This window comes from Macrotis lagotis, chromosome 4, assembly GCF_037893015.1.
Source record: "Macrotis lagotis isolate mMagLag1 chromosome 4, bilby.v1.9.chrom.fasta, whole genome shotgun sequence".
Lineage (NCBI taxonomy): Eukaryota > Metazoa > Chordata > Mammalia > Peramelemorphia > Peramelidae > Macrotis > Macrotis lagotis.
Genome location: NC_133661.1, coordinates 185,142,736 through 185,165,856, shown reverse-complemented (window position 1 = coordinate 185,165,856; position 23,121 = coordinate 185,142,736). Strand labels below are relative to the sequence as shown.

Below are 23,121 nucleotides of genomic sequence, written 5' to 3'. Positions count from 1 at the left end.
TGATGTTTTTCCCACTGGATCAGAGGATGAAATAAATATTTGGAGTTTCAGTTTCCAGCAAAATGGCCTCATGCACAAGCCTGTTTAGAATGAAAATTATCTTTACACACAACTATACCTTTTAAAGAATCTTTACTTCCTTGAACTCCTAGCACTCTAGCTAAAACAAAAGTTTGATAAAAATTCATACTAGCTTATATCAAATACATAGAAATACCAAGGATGTGCTTTACTTAATAAGTCTTAAAGCCTAGTTCCATATCAAATTCTTTTTGGTATGGGAGAATGGGATATCTTGGGCACTTTCATTGGGACTCACCCTTTTGGGGAATTACTTGGGATCTTATTCATTTCTGTTAGCATCTAAGAAAATTTTAATGTATTCTTTTGTTTTTTCCCCCCTCTCTCTCCCCTTTTAGGGATGTATTCCTGGCCTGGGTGGCATCCAGAAATTCCAGCACAGTGGTGTTTGTGAAATAGTCCATCCCATCTCCCAAGCCAGTGAAAACTTATCAGCCTGTATATGAAACATAAGTTGGGCTTCTGGTGATGCCCGATTCCAGTCAATAATGGCCCTCCGTGCTTCTTCCCTTTTCTTTTCTTGGATAGGGGCCAGGCTTTGGAGGAAGTCCACCATGTTTGCTGAAATCTTGGGGCTGCTTTATACATTCAAGCAGAGAATCCAGTGATGACAGCAGTGGAATTGGGGGGGGGGGGGAGTGAGACAGAACATAGGGATGTGGGGGTAGGGGAGTTGTTTGATTCTTTTTAAGAAAAAAAATTGTTGGTATAATTTTCAAAGGACTTGCCTGAAAGATAATTAAAATAATAGAGAAAACACACAGCTCTGAACCTCAAAGAAAAGCATCTTTACATTTGTATTGATTTTCATGTCTTAGAAACATGGCTTTCTGGTCTCTCTATATGTTCATCCCTCTCCCACGTGATTTGTAAACAATATTTTCATGCATATTTTTTGCAACCTCTTTTCACCTGATTTCTTATCTCAGGTCATAAGTGAAGGTCAGAATGATACCTTCTGCTAGAAATGTCTCTAACTGTGAACACTAAAGTTTGACAAGGTGCTTGTCTACATGTGTTTCCAAGTGAGGAGATTCTTGTTTAAATTAGAGGGCAAACCAACCCTGCATACCCTATACTGTTCTTGGTCCTCTAAATAAGACCAGGTTAAATAATCCATTGGTAGAGTTTTACTTGTTGCAATTTTGAAAAACAAAAAGTAACTATTAGTGGTATTAGTAAAAGCTGGTATTGCTTTAGAATAAACAGTTCATTAGCTTCCCTTTTTATATACTATATTATTAGTTACTAATTATGGCTGTAGCTCATACAAAGACTTTGACAGTCAGTCTTACTTTATTTAAAAAGTCAACCCTCCTTCCCCAAAAGAAGGCTATTCAGGTCCAGGGCAGTAATTACAGCAGACATCCCTAAGCTTGCTTAGCTGTCCAGGAAATAAGTACTTCTACATGTTCTTAGGTTTGGAGATAATGCCATCAGGATACCGTTGCTTGAACCTGGCAACCACATCTGGGTCAAGCAGGTGAATCCCATCAAGTTGGTTCCCAAGGGTGATCCTAGAAATAGAGTAACAATGAAAAAGTCACAACTTCTGTATTTGCTATGAGTCATAGTCTGTGTCTAGACCAAGGATTTTTAAATTTATTTTAACAGATTTATTTATTAAATACATAAAATATGATAGATTAGAAAAGAAACCAATAATAGAAGATTAAGAAACCTGATCTAATCCATAAGCACCTGCTTTAACTGTTACTATCAGAGAGTATGGTCCTTTTTTATTCAAGATAATCCAGACCTCTTCATGTTTGTTTCTACTACTAGACATCCTTAGAAAATGGTGAATGAAAAACTGACATCAATTTAGACTCTGGGAAGGGATTAGGTTTGAACCAAATTACCAGCCTGAGCATTAAAAGAATAACATCCTTCAAGACCACAAGGGGGCAGAATACCCCTAACAAGTGGCATCCCTAATTAGACTATTGAGGCAATTCAGTGGCAGGCTGAAGAGAAAAGCTTGGAGAGGAAGCCATGCTAGTTTTTGGTCCAATTTAAGGAGACTGTTAAATCACCCAGGTTTCTGGGAGCCTTACCAGTTGGGCTGTACATTGTGTGGTCGTCCAAATAACTCAATTTTGCGTGTCCCAGGGGATAACCTCTCTATCATTCCATAGATTTCATCAGGTTTGTGACTAGTGGAGCGAACCTTAAAAACAAAGATCATAACTGCTTTTAATATTTTCATAATGAAAGAAGATATTGAAGAGTGTGAAAATTCACTATTAGAGAAGAAAATGCAGAATACTTAGTGCATACAAGTACTTACCTCAGCTACAATCACTTCACAATCCAGACCCCGGTTGAAGCCTTGAGGATTTCCCTTGACGCCCACCTGACCACCAAAGAGACAGAAAATGTATTTTTTATATATATATATATAATGTGTAAAGCTTCTGCTTCCACACCTCAACAAGAAACCAAACTATTACTCCCTTTTTCATCGTAGCTATTCAAGAATCCCTCACAGCTACTTACCAAACAATGCTCTTTCCCATGGTTTAACCAGTGGCCTGTGCGTCCTGTTCGAATGATACGTTGCAACTGATTTGTTTTCACCCAAATAATTTCATCTACCCGTTCATACCTATGGAAATTAAAGAATACTTAGTCTAGTTAAACTTTCAAGGACATATCAGCAAAGTGGATGAGAAAAAAAGGAACTGGAAAATTCCAGGGATAGTGATAATGATTCAATACTATTCAAGAAATAATATACTGAATACTAACCCCCAAAGGTTCAGACATTCTCTGCCCAGCTCCATGGCTCTAGGGAGGACAAAAAGAATTATCATTACTTCCTCTTTCTTCCCTCTAAGGAATGTAATTATAAATATGAAACTAGGAATGGGGCAAGTCAAGGTTCAAGTAGGATGGATTAACCATAATCCTAAACTTAACAGAAGAGCTAAGAAGTCTAGGATCATACTTTTCCCACTCATTACTTATGTCATAAGTCTGTACTGTTTTATCCCTAAAATTGGAATGTGCATACCTGCCTGTGACCCAGAGAAAGAGAAAGCCATCATCCTGAAGCACTGGGATGTTGAGTCTCCGCATCTCATCGTCTGTTAGGGTACCATATGGCAACTCCATGTGAATATCCCAGGGTGGGTCAGCCATTACCACTGCAAACTTTCCCAAGATGCTCACATCCAAGTAGCGGATATCGCAACAGATCCACTGTGTAGGAGGTAAACTGGTCATCTTCCAGTCTCCAGAAGGCAAATCTATCTCCAATCCCTCACCTCTATTTAATTATCCTTTTAGCCCAAGGATAGAGAACCTTTTTTCTTCTAAGGGCCATTTGGATATTTATAACCTCATCTGTGGATCATAGAAAATTATCAACTTAAAAACTAGCTAGTTATATTTGGTCAAAGATTTAATTCACCCCCCTAAAAAGCTCCCTCCTGAAGTTGCTGTGACAGTGCCAGGCCAAATGATTTCAAGGCCTTATACAGCCCAGAGGCTGGACGTTCCCCAACCCTGTTCTAGCCTATTGTAAGTCACTAACCCATTCCTAATAAGCAGGGCAATAGCTTTGCCCTTTCTAAAACTTTGACTTTCTCTTAAACAATTCTAGAATTGTACCCAGGATTGCTCTGAGTGATACCTGGGGTGGGAAGAGTCGATCAACACTGGAGTCAGCACCAACACCTTGTGTAAGGGCCAGTTCTTGACTAGGAGGGTGGTCTGAATTGCCAGGGGCCTCAGCATCTATGCAGGCATCAATCTCATAATGTACATACTTGCAAGTGTCCATATGGAAGCAGGTGTTGAGGAAAGAGCAGTCACCTAATGATTCATCTGTATGTTTATTGATGATTCGTCTGTGGGAGATTAAACCAGAGAATTCAGAACTACCCAGAAGAAAGTAAATTACTCAGCATCAGATTCTACAAAACAAATTTGGTATACTGCAGCTATCAAATCTTTTCTCATAAGATTCCCAAAACCAGTCCTCATTTAATAAAATTTTTTTTAAAATCACTTATTGCTCTTGGGAAGAAAGGATGGCAAATAATAAAAGACGCTTGATGATTCAAATTGTTGATATCTGTTCTGCTTCCCCCTCTCTAAGTTAGCTTCTTTATCACAAAAGCAAGAAGAAAACACAAACATCACCTGATTACAGGAAAGTTTAAAGCCATCCAATCAGGAACGGATTTTCTAGTTTCCTGTGTCTTTTTCCCATTGAAGTCATATTCCTTTTAAAGAAGTCTACATGTCAGTGGTAATTAGATAACACCCAATGCTTTCTTGTTCCAGGAGGGAACACTAAAAGGGCATTTCTATCTTCCAGTTCCATTTGGTATAGGAGCAGGTACCTTCCCAAGGATTACTTTTTTGGTATGGAGGCAGGACCTCTTTCTCTCTGGAACATTTATTCAAATACCAGGTGATGGGGTAAGAGAAGAACCCCAATGGTTTTAGAAAGTACTTGTGCCCTAAAGAAATGAATGCCTATTCCTAGAGGCCAACCCATCTTTTTCCCTCTCAAAAGACCTGAAATGCAACTTGCGGCAGGGTCGGTCAGCATCACTGGCCTTCATGCATTCCTCTTTGGTGCCATAATCACAGAACTCCTGTACTTGGGCCCGTCCTCGTGAACGGAATTTCTCCACAATGGACTGTTCCTTGGCTGTTGTAGTATTTAGCAGCTCCAAAATCTCCTGACTCACCTATAAAAAAAGAAGCCTAACACCTAAGGGGTTCTTCATGTAGACCTTACCACCTCCTTCAAAAGCACCTCTACACATTCTACCTACCATTAATATCTTGCTATAGAGTAGAAGAACAAAGAGAAAACTTATCTAAGGCCTATATGGCCCTTACCTGTAAGAATTTGGGCTATAACTAGAGTGCAAAATTTTTTTATTTCCTGTTTTAATCACTTACGTTGTCCTTTACCCAGAAATTAAAACAAAACAAATGAATCAATCCCTTTGTCCATTCTCATTCTCTAATTTGTGAACCTATGGTCAATTTGCCTGGATCATCTTCATTCCTATTCTCCCACCTAAGTACTTTTTTTTGGCTACCTTATCCACAGATATTCTTCCCCTTAATTTTTCCTTATTTAGGTTTTCCATTGCCACCATTTCTAATCCTAACCTTCTTGCTTTGCTGTTCCTTAGTAGACTGTTGATTCAAGAGGCTCTCAATTTCCAGGTCTACATCTGAAGCAGCATGTTTCCGTGACTTCTTGGCTGGCTCTTTGACTGGTTCTGTGGTTGAAGAGGCCAGACCAGAGGTTGAGGAGCTGGTAAATGTTGTAGCTGTGGTGGGATCTTGCTCTGCCCTCCGCTTCTGCCCTGTGCTGGCCCCTGCCACTTCCCCAAGGCCCTTCTTCTCTGCCACAGCCCCCATCATGGCTGAGAGCTTGGAATGGTCAGCATAGGTCACCAGTGTGGGGTGGGCATCATCTTGAAGAAGGCCTCGCTTTACTTCAATCAATTCTTGTGCTGCAAACTTCTGAAGAAGGCTTTCCACCCCATCCTGTGTTGCAGGGGCATCTGGCTGGGGAGGGGCAACAAGACACTGGCTATGAGCTGAAGAAAAGGGAAAGTGGGGGATCCCAGCCCTCTGTCATATAGATGTCATTACCGTAGAGATGGCAAGGCGGATGGACACAGCATCAGTGGGCAGTGTCAGCGCCAAGTCTGAGAGGTGGTGTAATAACTTCTTCTCCAGTTCTGGGTCTGTGGCGAGCTCTGTAGTTCCTGAAGCAGTACTGGGTTTAGGGCCACTTGAGGTAGGTGTCATGGGCACTGGACTGTCACTGCGAAAAGTTGGTGATAGCACTGCTTCTGGGTTCCGAGGATCTATCAGAAAGGAAGAAGGGAAGGAGGGATAAAGAAAAGAACTTAATAGGAATGAGAATAATACAACCACTGGCCACATTGGATATTTTAAGTAACTCTTAACTCAGCATTCCTATCAATAACCTTTCCTCATGCCAAGCAGATTCTCTGACCAGGTCTATTAGGTTGACTTTTTTTTTCTTGGTTTTGCTAATATTTTATACTGCTGACCACCGTCTCCTCATGGATATTTTTTGCTCAGGTTTTAATAGTGCTACTTTAGGGGTGGCTATGTGGCGTAGTGGATAAAGCACCGGCCCTGGAGTCAGGAGTACCTGGGTTCAAATCTGGTCTCAGACACTTAATAATTACCTAGCTGTGTGGCTTTGGGCAAGCCACTTAACCCCATTTGCCTTGCAAAAAAAAAAATAGTGCTACTTTGATGTGGTTCTCTCCTTACCTAGTGCCTAATTCTTCTCAGTCTCCTTTGCAGGACTACTCTAACTAGGTATATACTGGGCTAGCCTGATTCTTTTCTTCTGTATACTCACTCAGTGATTTGATCAGCTCCCCTTTTTTCACCTATGTAGGTGATGCTCAAATTTATATATTCAGCCCAAATTTCTCTGAGTTCAGGCCTACATTTCTTCCTGCTTGACATCTCTGTATGGATACCCCATAAGCACCTCAAACTTAATCTGTTTTTTTAAAAAAACTCAATCTTTGCCCCTGCAACTCCCACTCTCCTCCTAACTTCCCAATTTCTGTGAAGAGCACCAACATTCTAGTCAACTAGGTTTGCAACCAAGGAATCATTCTTGTCTTTTCCTTCTCACTCCTATCCCACCTAATCACCTATCTTATAGATACCTCCTCACCATCTTTAGTGGCTATCTTTTGTTTCTATTCCCACAACTACTCTTAAGTTCAGGCCCTCATGACTTTTCATTTGAATAACTAATAACTTCCTAATTGGTCTCCCTGATACTAGCCTCTCTCACATCTTCCTCCAAATTCCTGCCAATTTATGTCTTAAAGAACAAGTCTGATTGTTCTTCTCTTGCAGAAACTTCAGCTGCTCCCCATTGCCTTTAAAATAAATATAAAGTCCTTTGCTATAGAAGCCCCCCTTTCCAAACCATTTGGCTGCAGCTTATCTCCTAGCCTATACACTCACTATTCTTTCATGCATCATACCTCCAGTTAAACTGGATTATTCCATTCCATCTCGTTTCCATTCTTTTTCACAAGTTGCCCCACTTATATCTGAAATGCTGTCATTCCTCAACTCCTTTTTCTGGAACCCTAACTCCCTTCAAAGTTCAGCTCAACCATCACCTCCAAGAGGCTCTTCCTGTTCCCCACCCAGTTGTTAATCCCTCACTCACTTTGTAGTTATGTATGTGTATCTGTGAACATCCTGTGTCCTCCAGATAGAATGTAAATTCTTTGAGGGCAGGGATCATCATAAGCCTAAGCATTGGCCTGGCACATGGTAAGTTCTTACTATAATGCTTGTCGATTGAGATCTAAACAAAGTAGGGAGTACTCTGTATAAGATTCTCCCAATGTGTCTCTGTAAAGTAATATAGATCCAATTTTATTACAGTGGGATCCAAAGATCTATTTTTGTCATACTAAAATTTGGATTATCAGATAAAGATTACAAAACTTTTGGTTACTCATAGATTTTCATTATTATACAATTTATTTCAGTGAAATTTGAAAATTTAATTGAGAGATACAAGATAATCTGCTGAAAGTGTTACATCTTAAATATAATCAGCCTCCCTCTTTGGTAAACAAAATTTCATTTTCCTATTAACTGGAAAGAGTAAACAGTTGTTAATTTCTACAAAGTTTTGCTTCTGACTATAATTTCATCATGGTTTAGTCCTAGTAAAAAAGAACAATGCATAATATATATGCATGAAATTGAACACTCCTTTCCCCATAAAATATTAAAAACTAGGGTTAGAAATACTATTTCTTCTTTGCACAACTGAGTCTATGCCAACATAAAAGTTAACAAAGAAAATATTGTAATATTTTAAAATGTGAGGCATTAAATTATTATTATAACTCATAATCATAATAATCACTGCAATTCCTCTTCATTTCTGCCTCTTGGAATCACTGATTTCCTTCAAGTTTCAGTTTAAGTATTATCTACCGGAATGTCTTTCCTGACTCACCTTCCACACTCCTCCCCATCCCAGCTGCTAGTGCCTGGGACATAGCAAGCTGTTTAATAATGCTTGTTGATTCATTCACCAATCTTGGCCCTGGGAAGTTTAAACAACCAACCAACCAACCAATCAGAATGCATTTATCTATGTGCTAGACTCTAGGAATACAGAAACAAATATGAAACAATCTCTCCCTTGAAAAAATTTATATTCTAATGAAGAGTTCACATGTATACATATAGATTATGCATAAGACAAACAAAGCAGTCAAAGGTAATCTTTAATGGTAAGTCATTAGCAGTTTATGAGAACAGGAAAGGCCTCCTTCAAAAATGTAGAATTTTAGGGCGGCTAGGTGGCACAGTGGATAGAGCACCAGCCTTGGAGTTAGGAGTACCTGGGTTCAAATCCGACCTCAGACATTTAATAATTTCCTAGCTGTGTGGCCTTGGGCAAGCCACTTAACCCCATTGCCTTGAAAAAAAATCTAAAAAAAATGTAGAATTTTAGCTGAGTCTGAAAAGAAAGCCAGAGATTATTAGAGAGTCAAGAAAAAATGCATCTTCCTATCTTTGAAGAGGTGAAGGTCTTTTTAGTGCAGAATACTGCATAGTTAAACACAATTAATAAAAGAGTTGACTGCTTTTGCTGAACTATTCTCCCTACACCCCCCCGCCCCAACCCTTTCCTTAGGAATATTTGTTACAAAAGAGAGTTAAAAAAGGTAGAAGGTTAAAGAGAGATATATTCAGAAATTATGGTAACAAAAACCAAAAAGATGTTTAATAAAAACATAAAATTTTTGCAACAATTTTTGAATAAAATAAATTAATGGAATATTACTGTACTATGAGAAATAAGAAACATGAATTAAAAGACTTTTGAATATACAATGATGCTAAGTGAGATAAGAGGGACCAACTGATTATTATAACAATGTAAATGGAAAGAAATCAATTAAATTTAAAATGAATGTTGCAAATTACATGGAATAAGTATGGCCTCAAAGAAGAGATATGAGAAGGTAGTTTTCCTGCTTCTACAGAGGTGGAAATGAGGAGTGATACAAAGATATGTGTATGGAACCCCTACATTTATTGTCATATTTTTTCAGTCTTTGCCAATTCTTACCCCCTCCAATATTTTCTTTTGGCAAGGCAATGGGGTTAAGTGATTTGCTCAAGGTCACACAGCTAGGTAATTATTAAATGTCTGAGGTCATATTTGAACTCCAGGGTTGATGCTCTATCCGCTATATCAACTAGCTGCCAATATTTTCTTTAAAAAAGTCTTTTCTAGGGCAGCTAGGTGGCACAGTGAATAGAGCACTGACCCTGGAGTCAGGAGTACCTGAGTTCAAATCCAGCCTCAGACACTTAATAATTACCTAGCTGTGTGGCCTTGGGCAAGCTACTGAACCCCACTGCCTTGCCAAAAAAAAAAAAAATCTTCTATAGGAAATGGAGCAGGGTGGGGATAGAGATATTTCGGTGATATAAAAACAAAAGATGTCAATAAAATGTGTTTTAAATAAAGCCCTCTATCCAAAAAAGCAAAATCTTTAATAAAGTCTATCTACTTCAGTTTTTCTCATTCTAACTTGTTAGATCACAATGACTTCTTAAAACTAAATTAGGCTAATAAAATGCAAATCACAATGACCCTGAGGTTTCACCTTACACCTAACAAAATGGCAAAAATGACCAAAGAAAGGACTACTAATCCTTGGAAGTTATATAAAGACAACTCCTTTCTGCAAAGTCATTTAGAATTATGCCTATAAAGTGACTTAAAAATTACTATACCCTTTGATTCAGAGTACATATATCCCAAGGATGTCACTGAAAAAAGAATGCTTCCATATTCACCAAAATGTTTATAATAGCACCTTTCATGGAAGCAAAGAACTAAAAGCAAAATAAGTATCTGTTATTTAGATAATGGCTAAACAAACTGTGGCATGTGAATGTAATGAAATATTACTATATCGCAAAAAAAAAGATTAAAGACAAAGACATGAATTGATAACAAGTGAAAAAGTGAAATAAGCAGAAACAGAAAACCAATACAATGTAGACCTACCACAAAACAAATGAAACTTAAAGTTGTGAGGCTGTGTATCATGAAGATGCTTGGCCTCAATAGAAAAATATGAGAAGGCAACCCCTGCTGCTATTTTTCTCTTCCTTTCTCAGTAATGAGTATTCTATGGTAATTTTTTATGCAATATCAATTTTTTAAATATGTTGATTGATTTTACTAAGATTTCCCTCCTCTTCCTTTTTTTTAAAAAAAATCTTTGCTATAATTGACGGTTCTTTAGGAAAGGAGTGATAAAGAAGAAATCTATTTTTAAAATTAAATTTGGTACATTAATGCTGATGTGATTATCATTTCTAGTTACAATGAAATGTCTAAATGATTCAATTTGTGGTGGAGGTGGAGAATTTTAAACTGATACTTGAATAACTGGATCCATTACTACATTATAGATATTCCAAAATTTTCATCAGGTAGGTCTCATTTTATCTAGGCAATATTTTTCTTAATTGTGCATTCATACTTTAAGTAGAAAACTTTCTGCCATAACATCTATGTTGAGGACACATGAAGACCTATGTTTACTAAGGAAAATTCCTAATATCTTGACCCAAGCTATAGTATTTCCAATGTTTCTGAAATCCTTGTGTATATAGAATAGTGATGACTTAGGTCCAAGAAATTTTAAAAAATCATATAAATGACCTAAAAATTGTCAGAAACTACTGAGCTATATATCATAATTTCAAAACTGCACAGTAAGTTCTTGAGTGCCCTACCCTTACAACTTATCTAACCCCAAATCCTGTGTGGGAATAGTCTACTAAAACTGTCACAAATAATGATTCTTTAAACACTTTTCTCAAAGCTGCAGCTGTGAAACACCACCTTATTTTCCTGCCAAATATCCATTCTTTGTATGTGACTCTCATAAGAATGAAGCACAGGAATCTAAAGATTCAAAAGAGAGGAGTAACCTCTTCTGACTTTCCCATGACATCTATTATTACCAAATTCAAAACATACAATCCCACATGTAAACTTGGCTGGATGATGGCTCTTTTAACTTAAATGAAATCCACAGAATGATCCCTTCATGTTGGCTGCTCTATTGACTGAAGATACTACTCAATTCTTTAGAGATGTTATTTGATTTACTTGATTATAAAAAAATTTATAAAACTTCTATCCATAAATATATTTTAAGCACTATAATCAGATTTTTTAGATGTAATTTGCATTATTAACAATATACCCATTAATTTTGATTTTTACCTTGAAAGTTAAGTTTAAAAATGTGCTATTAAAAATTTCTTATATAGCTGGTTGATACCATCAATTGTTAATTTGATTTCATTTTAGAAATGTAAATTAAAGAGTATTTCTTTCTCTAATACTTTTCTGGTTTTGTATTAATTAATGGGAATCAAAATGTTCTTAACAAATTAGCCATTATTTCCCAATGTAAACAAGACTCTAAGAAAGAGAACAAATCTAACAATGAAAATTTTTCAAAATTTTTCTCTTTGAAAATATGACCATTTATTTCTATTTTGATTTGTATTTATATTATCCTCATGAGAATTCTAGATGAGAATTGGAAAGTTACTAGCTATATATATATATATATATATTCATATAATAATTTTTAAAAATCAGCTAATATTTTATTATTAAGTTAATTTCATTCATCTAAACAGGAGTGTTCATGACTCACTGATCCAATAATTTCTACTCAATCTAATAATTACCACTGTGCTCCAATTAACTAACATCAATAAATTATATTTGTACTTATTCTTTACTTAAGAATGGCTTAAAACAACACTCTTTTGATATGCTAAGAGGCCCAACAAAATGAGTTAAATCAACAAATGTTTAGATTCAGAATAAAAATGTAAATATCAGAAATCTAATAAGTCAGTGTATATGAATCTCTGAAATAAATGGATAGGCATTTATGTTATTTATTAAGTATATAAAGAAGCAAAAGAGGATCTTTGTTCTGGGATAATAACAAAAGCCAATGATATTGTTTTCTATCTTAACATGAAATGCAGATATCCACTAAAAGTTAATTTTATTTCAAAAAGCTGACTAAGATGGCATTTAGAGAAAAAAAAGCTCCCATCTCATCAATTTCGCTTAGTCTTCAAAAGAAAGGATATCTGGGCAGGTCTAGGTCACAATACTTTTTTTTGGGAGCTGAGGGAATTTTTGTGGCAGAAGAGAGCATGTATCTATAGTAAGAGGCCCTGGTTGTCTGACCCTGGACAAATTATTTCACCTGCTGAGATCTGTTTCCTCAAGTGTAAAATGAAGAACTTGCTCTAGATTTCTAAAGTCCCTTTCTTATCTACATTTAGGATTTTATGATCCTGTTTCTCTGTATTTAGTTCTACTAAGCAAGCAAGACAGTTTGTTAGACCATAAAAATAATTTGTTGGGCCTATTTCCTTCTTTTATAAGGAAACAGATCATGTAGAGAATTTAAAGTTTATTAAAACTTTAGATTACACATACCTCAAATGTGAGTACTGCACAATGCTAATTCATTCATGCTTTTTTTATTCTTGTGAATTCTGTTCACATCTCGTCATATATTTTCAGTAAGGGTCATCCCACATGCTGAGAATAAGGAACCTTACATCTTCTGATAGCATTTAGTACATATAGCCTATATGTACACTTATTATTTTTCCCTCATTAACTGTATCTAACCTTTTCACTGTTTCTCTTGGTCAGTTCTTTGCTGGGAAACACACTGAAGTCTACTCATGGCTTCTCTATCTTCAAATAATACCTCCTCCCCCACCCTGCCCTACACATTACAACAGGCCCCTCCCTCTCTATTGCCCTTTGGGTGATCTGCAGACTTAATTCTTTAGGGACTAGTATTCCATGATATACTACTACATAAACAGTCAACAAAGCATTTAATAATGTTTACTGTGTTTGGTGCTGGGTATACAAATAAATACACTATGAAGAATACTGATATTAAAAAGATAAGTCTTTTCTTTCAGGGAAAAGCTCAGACTCATTAAAAGCACTGCAGTTTTTTAAAGGTAATCTGCTCAGTTTGATTCTGGGCCAAGTTTGCTGTCCAGTTACTATGTCTATTCATGATAAATACACTAAGGAACCAGCTCCACAAGTTGGACAACTAATTGCAGGGTTAATGGTTTTCAGACTTTCTGAGGCCTATTCTTCCCCTTCTCTCCTTAATCTATCTCTCTCTTCCCTTTCTTTTCCCTGCCTTTTATATTATTTGTATTAATATCTTTGTTTCTGTAACTTTCATTTCTCAGTATATTCCTCTTTATTTTCCTAAGAAAGTCACCCCTTTGTAATAAAAAAATTTAAAAAAGAAAAGAAACATGGGGCGGCTAGGTGGCTTAGTGGATAAAGCACGGGCCTTGGAGTCAGGAGTACCTGGGTTCAAATCTAGTCTCAGACACTTAATAATTACCTAGCTGTGTGGCCTTAGGCAAGCCACTTAACCCCACTTGCCTTGCAAAAAAAAATCTAAAAAGAAAAAAAAGAAACAGTTCACTAAAACTAACCCAACACATAAACAATATATTTCACATCCTTAGTCACAATGTTCACAATGAGGCAAGAAAGTGTAATTTCTTAACATTCTCAGGAGTCAGAGCTCAATTGTTATAACTATAGTATTTAATTTCAGTTTTTGTACTATTTATATTGTACTTGACTTTGTACTTCTTCATGAGTCATCCTATGCTTCTCTGAATTCTTCATATTATTTCTTATAATACAATAATATTCCATTATATCCACATGCCACAATTTATAGTTACTCCCCAACTGATTATTATCTTGTTTTCAGTTCTTTCCTATCTATAGACTCTTAAAAAAAAAACAATTACTGACACTCAGAGACAATAATATCAAGTTTAATAATGGAAAAAAGTGAGAAGGGGGAACTATCAGTATCACATCTCAAAATGGACATATTTTAAAACTTCCATCTATTTAATGATAGCCTATGAATCCAAAAGAATGAAGATAAAACACAACTGTTACCTTCTCCCAGAAACTTAATGAACTTAAAATGCAAAGATAAACATATATTTTTGTATATGACCCATGTGGACATTTTTATTGCAGGGACTATGCATGTTTATGATCTAGGTTTGTTTTTTTTTTCCTAGAGGGGGAGCTGTAAGAGGGGAAGATTATAAAAGCATGTAAAAATTAATGTATTTATTTTAAATTAAGTGTTACTAATACCATCTTTTTTGGCAGTACCTACACTTCCCCTTTCACAGAGCCATGTCCTGTAACAGAAATTTTTAAGAAAAAGAAAAAAATTTTCAGAAAAATCAATCAATACATCAGAAGAAGCTGACATTATATGCAACATTTTACACTTGTGGATCCCTCATGTGTGAAAAGTAGGAAAATGTGTCTTCTCATGTCTTTTTTGAGATGAAGCTTGGTTTTGTTTTCTTTTGTTTTACTAATTTTGCAACATTCTCTTTAGACTCTTTCAAAGGAGGAAGTCTCTATGTGATACAAGAGTATTGACTGGGTGGGAGTCTGAGGACCTTGTTTGGAAAATTCGTTTTACTTTTAACTTTTTTGATGTGACTTTGGAGGAATCACTTAAAACCCTCAAGTTCTGACTTTGTTCATTTCTAAAATGAGTTGGTTGGACCACATAATCTCCCTATAAACTTACTAAAGTTTATGATCTAATTATGGTGAGAACAGCCAGTTCAATTTGTGTATACAGCTTCCCACATCAAAAAGAACTGTGATATGTTAGGAAGAATAATGATATATAGAACACACTGAGAAAATGTTTTCAAACTACTCTTGTCCAGGACATTAAAGGCTTAAATCGAAAGAAATTGTTTTCAGATCTCACTGCTCTACACAGGAGATATGCTGATTGATGTTTCTGAAAACATTAAAATGCATTTATTAAATGTTTACTGTATACAAAATACTTTAAGAACTGGGGATATAGGGGTGGCTAGTTGGCACAGTGGATAAAGCACTGGCCCTGGAGTCAGGAGGACCTGGGTTCAAATCTGCTCTCAGACACTTAATAATTACCTAGCTGTGTGTGGCCTTGGGCAAGCCACTTAAATCCATTTGCCTTTCAAAAACCTAAAAAAAAAAAAGAACTGGGGATAGAAAAAGAAAAAAATAAGACAATTACTGTTCTCAAGGAGCTCATATTTTATTGGGAGACAATATATCTAGTAAATCTTATCTACAAGTCAGATAGTAATGCTATTTTCCATAGAAAAAATCACGTCAGTTTCTAATGTTGAACCATTTTACAGCTGCAAGACCATTTTACAGCTGCAAGAACATTTTACGAAAATTAGCCTTAATTGCCATCATTTTAACATGCTTATAAATGACTTTTCCATTTTGGGGGGAGTGGGGTAATTCTCTACCTTTATTCTAGAATTCAAAGCCCTTGGAATGGCTTTGGTTAGCTGGATAACTTGTTAAGCTTTCCCTAAACTGTTTTTCCATGCCAGTTCTTTCCTCTTTTATAAAATATATTGCTTATAATAATTCATCATTCTTCTTCATAAGGTTAAAGACAAATTTATAACCTAATTTATGCTAGTTTTGTAGCCATTGTTCTATATTCTATAATTGTTACATGTTTGCTGTTGTGGTAATTTCTTCACTCTTTTGATTTTCCTGGGTAATTAATTGATTACACTTTGAGAGAAAATTATTAAAGTTAATATTGACATCAATTCTGATGTTTACTTCTCATTTAAAAATTTTCAACTTCATCTTTTGCTTCCTTTTCATATAAGTCAACCAGTAGCAAAATGAATTGCTTTTGAGTTTTACTGAGATCTTTGTAGAATTTCTCTACCATTTCATTCTCATGAAAAAAACTGGGGTGCATAGGGGATCTGCTTGCAAATGCCTATTATTAGTATGATTTTTCAAAAAAAAAATCTATCTCAGCAAATTGTTTTCTCCATCAAGGATAGTGGAACAACCAATCTTGGATCCTAATTAAAAAACAAAACAAGACAAAAAAAACCCAAACAATTTTCCATTGATGCTATATACTTGAAATGGCATAGCACTCAACAGGCAATGGAGAGACAGCTCATGGCAAAAGCAAACTAAAGTCCATTACCAATCATAGTTTGAGCGCAAGAAATGGCTTAAAAATAAATTATCCTAGAAAAGTGTGATGGGAGAATGGAATAAGTTACATATAATATGAGTAGGGGACTGTGCCATAAGGAACAATGAATATAAAGAATTCAAAGAAATATGAAAAGGCCAATTCAACAAATACTTATCAAAATCTATATATAAGGCACAAGGTTAGGTGCTGGAAACAGAAAGACAAAAAGGGCTTCCTTTCCAATTTGGGGAAAAAATATGTATACACAATAAGTAAATAGAAGATATAAACAAAGTAATTTCAGGGAGGAAGGAAGGGAGGAAGAGAGAATCAGAAAAGGGCTCATGAAGGAGATAGCATTTGACTGTGTTCTGAAGAAAGCTGTGGGTTTCTATAAGGCAGAGAGGAGGAGGAACTACCTTCTAGACACAGAGGACCAACTGTACAAAAGCAAGGTGTTAGAATATAATCTTTCATGTATATAGGGCAGTTTGTAGACTAGTTTGACTGGAATGAAGAGAACACGCAAAAGAACAACAGGAAATAAGTCTAGAAAAGGGGGTAAGAGTTATATTGTAAAAGTCTTTAAATGCCTGAATGGGAAACATATTTTAATGAATAAAGATTTTTATTGCAGATTTTGAGTAGGGGACTGATAAGATCCCATCTATGTTTTTAGATATAACAATTTGGTAGCTATATAGAGGATGAAGAGACTGGAAACAGGAACCAATAAGCAAGCTATTGTAATAGTCCAGGTGAAAGCACTGAACTATGGTGATCACTGTGGTTAGTCATCTGTTTTTGAAGAGGGTCAATGACATCATAGGTGATGTCCTGACAATGAATTGGATTTAAGTGAAGCAGAGTTGGGCAGAATCCTCAGTCTCACTCTTTCTTCCTGAGTTACTGAAGTCCAGTGGCAGAGAAGGGGATGTTTTTGGCAGTTACCCTCGTTGGAGATGAGCACTGATGAACAAAGTATCAAAGATGACTCCAAAGTTTCAAACCTGAATAACTGAGAATTTAGTGATTCTTCATTAGAAATACTAAAGTTTGACTGTACACCCTAACAGCAACATGGGGGTGATGATCAACCTTGATGGACTTGCTCATTCCATCAGTGAAACAATCTGGGACAATTTTGGGCTATCTGTGATGGAGAATACCATCTGTATCCAGATAAAAAACTGTGAAATTTGAACAAAGTTCAAGGACTATTCCCTTTAATTTAGAAAAAAAATACCCAGATATCTTATTGTCTGATCTTGTTATCTCTTATACTTTTTGTTTCTTCCTTAAGGATATGATTTTTCTCTCATCACACTCAATTTGGATCAAAGTAAAGACTGACAGATTGCTTTCTGTGGGCGGGGGGGGGGTTGGGGAGGGAAGTAAAAGTGGGAGAAAAATTGTAAAACTCAAAATAAATAAAATCTTTAATAAAAAAAAGAAATACCTTTATCAAATTCTATCTTATCATGATGAGTAGAGGCCTCCAGGATTTTCCATGAGGTACCCAAACTACTGCTGATCATAGTAACTAATTCCATGGCTACATGGGCAACTGCAGCTTCGCCAACCAGCAAGTTCCTATAAAATGCTGCTGTTTGCCACTTTCATGGTCCAGCAGCTGACCACTACAGGTTGCTGACTCTGTTGTCCTTTATCAGTACCACCCTCCCTGCACAGTAAGGGAGAAATTGTGTAGAAATTCCTTTCTAGTAGACACCCAAGTACCCACTACCACCTGTGTGCAAAGGGACAGTGAGATAGGCAATGGATGGGTGATAAGACAGATGTGTGAAGCTTAAGTCTCTCCACCTGGTGAATGTGAAACAAGTGGGCACCAAGTACAAATCATGATTGTGACTAGATGTTTGTGGGAACCTCTTGGGGAGATAGATGAGCTTTGAGTGTTCTAGATGACTAGGTGATCACCTGTAATCCATCGTCACCCACAATGTTTGTAACCCTTCAGTTTTAACTGTGGTGAAGAATGTAATGTGTGGGGAATAAATATACATGTGACCTTTTAAAAAATAAAAAGAAATACTAAAGTTTGAAGGAAGAATAGTTAATTAGAAAAAATGTAATAGATTCGCTTCTGGTCATATTGAGTCTGAGATGCCCAAAGAGCTCCAGAAAGAGCTGTCCAACAGCCAGTAGGTAATGTGGGGCTATAATTTAGGAAGGCAGAATTCCGGGGCTGGATAAATAGACCTATATAAAAGATGCAGAATAAAGACAGCCAAACCAAAGAACATAAACAAATACTACAACAACATTATGGGAATGTAAACAAATGGGAACAAGGTTGCAGCACAACTGTCTTCATATGGCTGAAAGCGGAGTTTATCGAGAACTCTAAACGCTCTTTCTAGAGATTAATTGGACTTCTTGGCCCAAGACAGCAGAGCCAGAAGCAATGAGTGGAGGGTGCAGAAGCATTTTTTCTGCTTGACGTTAAGAAAAACTTTCTGTTTGACCTTGGGGGAGTCACTTAAGTCCATTGCCTTACCAAAAAAAAACCCAACAAAAAAACTTCCTAATTATTAGCGTTGTTCAAAACTACAATAAGGTACCTTGGTCGGTTATGGGTTCCCCAAGCCCTGAATCCTTTAAAAAGGGGGTCTAGGACCCTAGTGGGGGCCCGGCGCGTCAGCCTGATGCTTCTGTGACACCTGGGCTAGGGGACCGAGAACGTCAAAGGAGACACTTGAAGAGAGGTTCGGGTGGGACACCAAGCCTCCCCTCCCTCTCAGCCCTGCCCGTCCCGGGACCCTCAGCGCCTCCCCCCACTTCGACGCCCGCTCCTCACCGAGATGCCCTGAGTCCTGCTTCCGCCGCCGCTGCAGCCTCTCCCGCAGCGAGTCCAGCTGCTTCTTGTGAGCTTGGATAGAGCTCCATGTGTCGGACATCTTCGCCTCCCTACGTCCCGGGGGAAAGAGCGACGAAGCTTGAGGCGGCCTCTGCACCTCCTCCCCCGGCAGGGGTACCGGCACCGGGAGGGAGGTGCAGAAACTTCACATGGACAACAGGAAAAGACTCGGCGGTGAGACGCCTATGTGGGGCGTCATTTCCGCTTCCGCCCTTAGTTGATGCAAAAACGGGAACCATATTTATTATGGGCACGGAAGCCACCATTTTCATTTCTAGCTGCGTAAAATGCCGCAAGAACCAGTGGGTACTGGCAAGTTGAAGCCGAAACAGCCATGTTGGTGATTGGCAGGAGGACGACCATGTTGATTATAGTCTCATGTACGGCCATGTTGAAAGTTAACAGAAGAGGGGCCATGTTAGTTAACTCATTAAGGAGGCAGATCCTAGGGAAAATGGATCTAAAGCTGGAATGGATCTTAAAGATCATCTTGTTCAACTCTCTAATTTTATAGACAAAGGAACTGAATTAATACAATTGTAATAATGACTAGCATAGCATTTTAATATTAGTAAAGCACCTTACATTTGTTAACTGGTTCGATCTTCACAAAAACCCTGTGAATTACCTGCAATTTTTAATACTATCTTCAGTCAAGTCAGTGGGTCAGTGAGGAGCTCATATTCTAATGGAGAGACAATATATATTGCATGCAAATTTAGAAATGATAGAGATTTTTATATGGGAACATTCTAATGACTGAAGCACAGATTCACATTAGGGAGTCAAAGAGAAAAAGCTATAAAAATAAGTTGAAAAGAAAAGGTATTTTGGAGGACCTTGGATGATAGTCTGCTGAGTAAAATTTGAAAATCTCAGTCTCTGTGAAATAATTGAATATTTTTGAATAAGAGAATGATATGCTTTAGGAAGATTAATTTGGATATGGTGCCCATGATGCATTGGCAGAAAAAAATGTTAAGACATGGAGACTGAATTTCACATAGAACATTTCTTGGACATCAATTTGAAACTTGCCACTCCTCCTTGATTGATGGGGTTTTTTTTGTTTTTTTTAGATTTTTCAAGGCAATGGGGTTAAGTGGCTTGCCCATGGCCACACGCTAGATAATTATCAAGTGTCTGAGGTCGGATTTGAACCCAGGTACTCCTGACTCCAGGGCCGGTGCTCTATTTCCTGCACCACCTAGCCACCCCGATTGATAGTTATTTTAGTATATCCATTCTCCTCAACCCCTTTCTTCCCACCTTTAGTCTTCAACTAGTGTTGTAGTTGTATCTAGCTTTGTGTTGCCCTAATGATAATCATAGTGCCTTGCAAAGAGTAGGAACTTCATAGACTACTTAATTCATCAAATATCTAAGTGATTAGGGTCTAAAAGTTAGTGGCACTTAGAATGGAAAAGAAGAGACAGAATTTGAGAGAGAAATTTCAAAAAGACTGTGAGAAATGTGGGGAAGAAAAAGTTTTTCCACCTAAGTCTCTAAACCTGGGCTATTTTGGTTGGTTAAAATATACTAGTTGAAATTAGGGATAAAATGAAGGTGTCTGTTACTTCTTGATATTTATTTATTGGAAAGGGAACTAATCTAAAGTTTAAAGTTAAAACAGACATCTTTCCTTGCTGTTGAGAAAAGGCTTTCTACCATTTTATATGAATTTATAAGTGCTTTAAGAAAATGGTATGGTTAGAAGTAATTGATATGTCTAAAAATATAGCAGCATTTTTTTTTTTTAATTTAAGGGAGGGGATGATGTGGGATAAGCTAAGAGGGCATTTTTCTGTACACTTAGCTAGTAGCCATCAGTTTTCAATGTCTTTTTTCTACGTTCAAAAAATAGTTCATTGCAGAATTACAACCAGAGGTTTTAGAATTATATAGCTCTAAAATTCCTCTAAAGTTGGAAAGGAACTTTAGAGGCTAACCTACTCATTTTAACAAATGTGAAAACAGGCTTATGTAAATTAAATTACTTTCCCATGGTCATGCAGAGCTAGGACTACACCTAAGTTTGTTTGACTCTCAAGCTAGTGTTTATTCCACTATAACATGCTGCCTCTCTTGGCATAGTGAAGGATCTCATTTCAGGTCTTTTCCATATGTCAGTATGACAATTTGCCAAAAGAGATCAAAAGTCTACTTCATTCATTTGTATTCCTTTTCCCATCATTTTAGTCTTGTTCAACTCTTCATGACCCCATTTAAGGCTTTCTTGGCAAAGATGCTGAAATGGTTTGCTATTTCCTTTTCCAGCTCATTTTACAAATGAGGAAACTGAAACAGAGGTAAGGGGTACTCATGCAGGGTCCCACAGCTACTGTCTGAGACCAGATTTGAACTCAGGAAAATGATTCTTTCCTGACTCCAGGCCCAGCACTCTATCCACTATGCCACCTAATTGTCCCCTTCCTATCTTTACTTCTGCTTAGTTCATTTGATCACTCATACCAACAACAGACTTTAAACTCATTTTTCTCAACCTTGTATGTATACTCTGGTACTATGTATTTTTTCCTAATTTCTTTATATTATCAATTCTTAAAAACTTGGTCAACATAAAACAGGTCATTTGATTTTCTTAGAAAATAATAATGGGGGATGGCTAAGTGGGACAGTGGATAGAGAGCACCAGCCCAGGAGTTAGGAGTACCTGAGTTCAAATCTGACCTCAGACACTTATTACCTAGCTGTGTGGCCTTGGGCAAGACACTTAACCCCATTGCCTTGCAAAAAAAAAACACTTAAAAAAAGAAAATAACAATGGCACTTGAAAGATTACAAAAGGGCTTTTAAAAAATTATCTCATTTGATCCTGATATTAATTCTGGGAGGTAAGTACTATTATTATCATTGCCATTTTACAGATATTAATCCATCCTCCATCCTGCTGCTAAAATAATTTTTGTAAAATAGGTCCAATCATGTCAATGCCGCTCCCCCAATAAACTCGAGATTTTTTTGTTGCATTTAAGAACAAAAGCAAAATGCTCTGTTTGACATTCAACTCTTCAAAACCTAGTCCCATTGTACTTTTCCAGGCTTCTTACACTCTACTCCCTGACTTGTATTCTTTTATCCAGTGACACTGGCCTCCTGATTGTTCCACAAAAATGGTGCTCCATCTCAGTTGTAAATGTTCTCTTTGGCTGGCCCTCATGTCCAGAACCCTCTCTGTCTTCTGCTTCAACTATTGACCTTCCTGACTTCCTTTACATCTCAAATAACATCCTACCTTCTTCAGGAAGTTTTCCCCAAATGCTCTTAATACCAGTAACTTTCTTCAATTATTTTCTGTTTAACCTGTATATAGCTTGCTTTATGTATGTGTGTGTATATATATATATATATATATATATATATATATATATATATATATATATCGTAGGTGTATATTATTTTCCCCATTTGATTGTAAGTTTCTTGAGGACAGGGACAGTTTTTTCTGCTTTTTGTATCCCAAGTTTAATGTTTATTGATTAATTCAAAGCCACAAGTCAGGGAGGGCAATAATGTTCTAAGGGAGAAGATTTTAATAGATGGTGGAAGCAATCTAGGTAATACATTTGTCAAAAGACATAATATAACATTGGACTTTCTTGGAAAATCCAGTTGTTTTGGGGGGAAGAGGAATCTTTAGGAGGCAACTTTATTCCAAGATGGATCATATATGCTCATCATAGGAACAAAGATTTAAGAGTCTGAAGTGTTAGAGGAACTTTAGTCCGTGACCTCCCCTCCCCCCCCCACACACACAATGTATAGACAAGAAAACTGAGGCCAAGAGTGTCTGGCTGAAAACCATGTAGGTAGTGAATGACAGAATTAGAATTCAGGCATGCTGCCTCCTGAAGATAGGTATGCTATAGAGTGGGTAGGATGTGAAGGGGAGGTTCAACTCAAAGAAGTACATTTCTAAATTAATAGCATTCTGGA

At 36.9% G+C, this 23,121-nt stretch overlaps 2 protein-coding genes across 3 annotated transcripts in view; one reads left to right on the top strand and one right to left on the bottom strand.

The window, feature by feature from the left end:
- TOX4 (TOX high mobility group box family member 4) overlaps positions 1-5,850 on the top strand; it is a 28,870-nt gene extending 23,020 nt beyond the window's left edge. For both annotated transcript variants that reach the window (XM_074234919.1, XM_074234918.1), the window contains one exon: positions 420-5,850. In XM_074234919.1, the coding sequence (XP_074091020.1) occupies positions 420-480 (61 nt within the window). In that variant the 3' untranslated portion in view covers positions 481-5,850. The remainder of the gene's footprint in view (positions 1-419) is intronic.
- METTL3 (methyltransferase 3, N6-adenosine-methyltransferase complex catalytic subunit) lies at positions 1,196-19,342 on the bottom strand. Its single transcript, XM_074234920.1, has 11 exons — positions 19,105-19,342; positions 5,713-5,930; positions 5,221-5,625; positions 4,612-4,787; positions 3,719-3,935; positions 3,098-3,285; positions 2,833-2,871; positions 2,581-2,689; positions 2,372-2,437; positions 2,139-2,251; positions 1,196-1,598 (listed from the first exon to the last, which is right to left on the bottom strand). The coding sequence occupies exons 1-11, from the start codon at positions 19,202-19,204 to the stop codon at positions 1,487-1,489; spliced, it is 1,743 nt and encodes a 580-aa protein (XP_074091021.1). The 5' UTR covers positions 19,205-19,342; the 3' UTR covers positions 1,196-1,486.
- Positions 19,343-23,121: the final 3,779 nt, after the last annotated feature.

Coding starts and splice junctions, on each gene's coding strand:
- METTL3 (XM_074234920.1), bottom strand. CDS start 19,204: ATGTCCGACACATGGAGCTCTATCCAAGCTCACAAGAAGCAGCTGGAC. Junction 2,872..3,097: donor TTTCTCTGGGTCACAGGCAG/GTATGCACATTC, acceptor TGTCCTCCCTAG/AGCCATGGAGCTGGGCAGAG. Junction 2,690..2,832: donor GAATGTCTGAACCTTTGGGG/GTTAGTATTCAG, acceptor TAATTTCCATAG/GTATGAACGGGTAGATGAAA.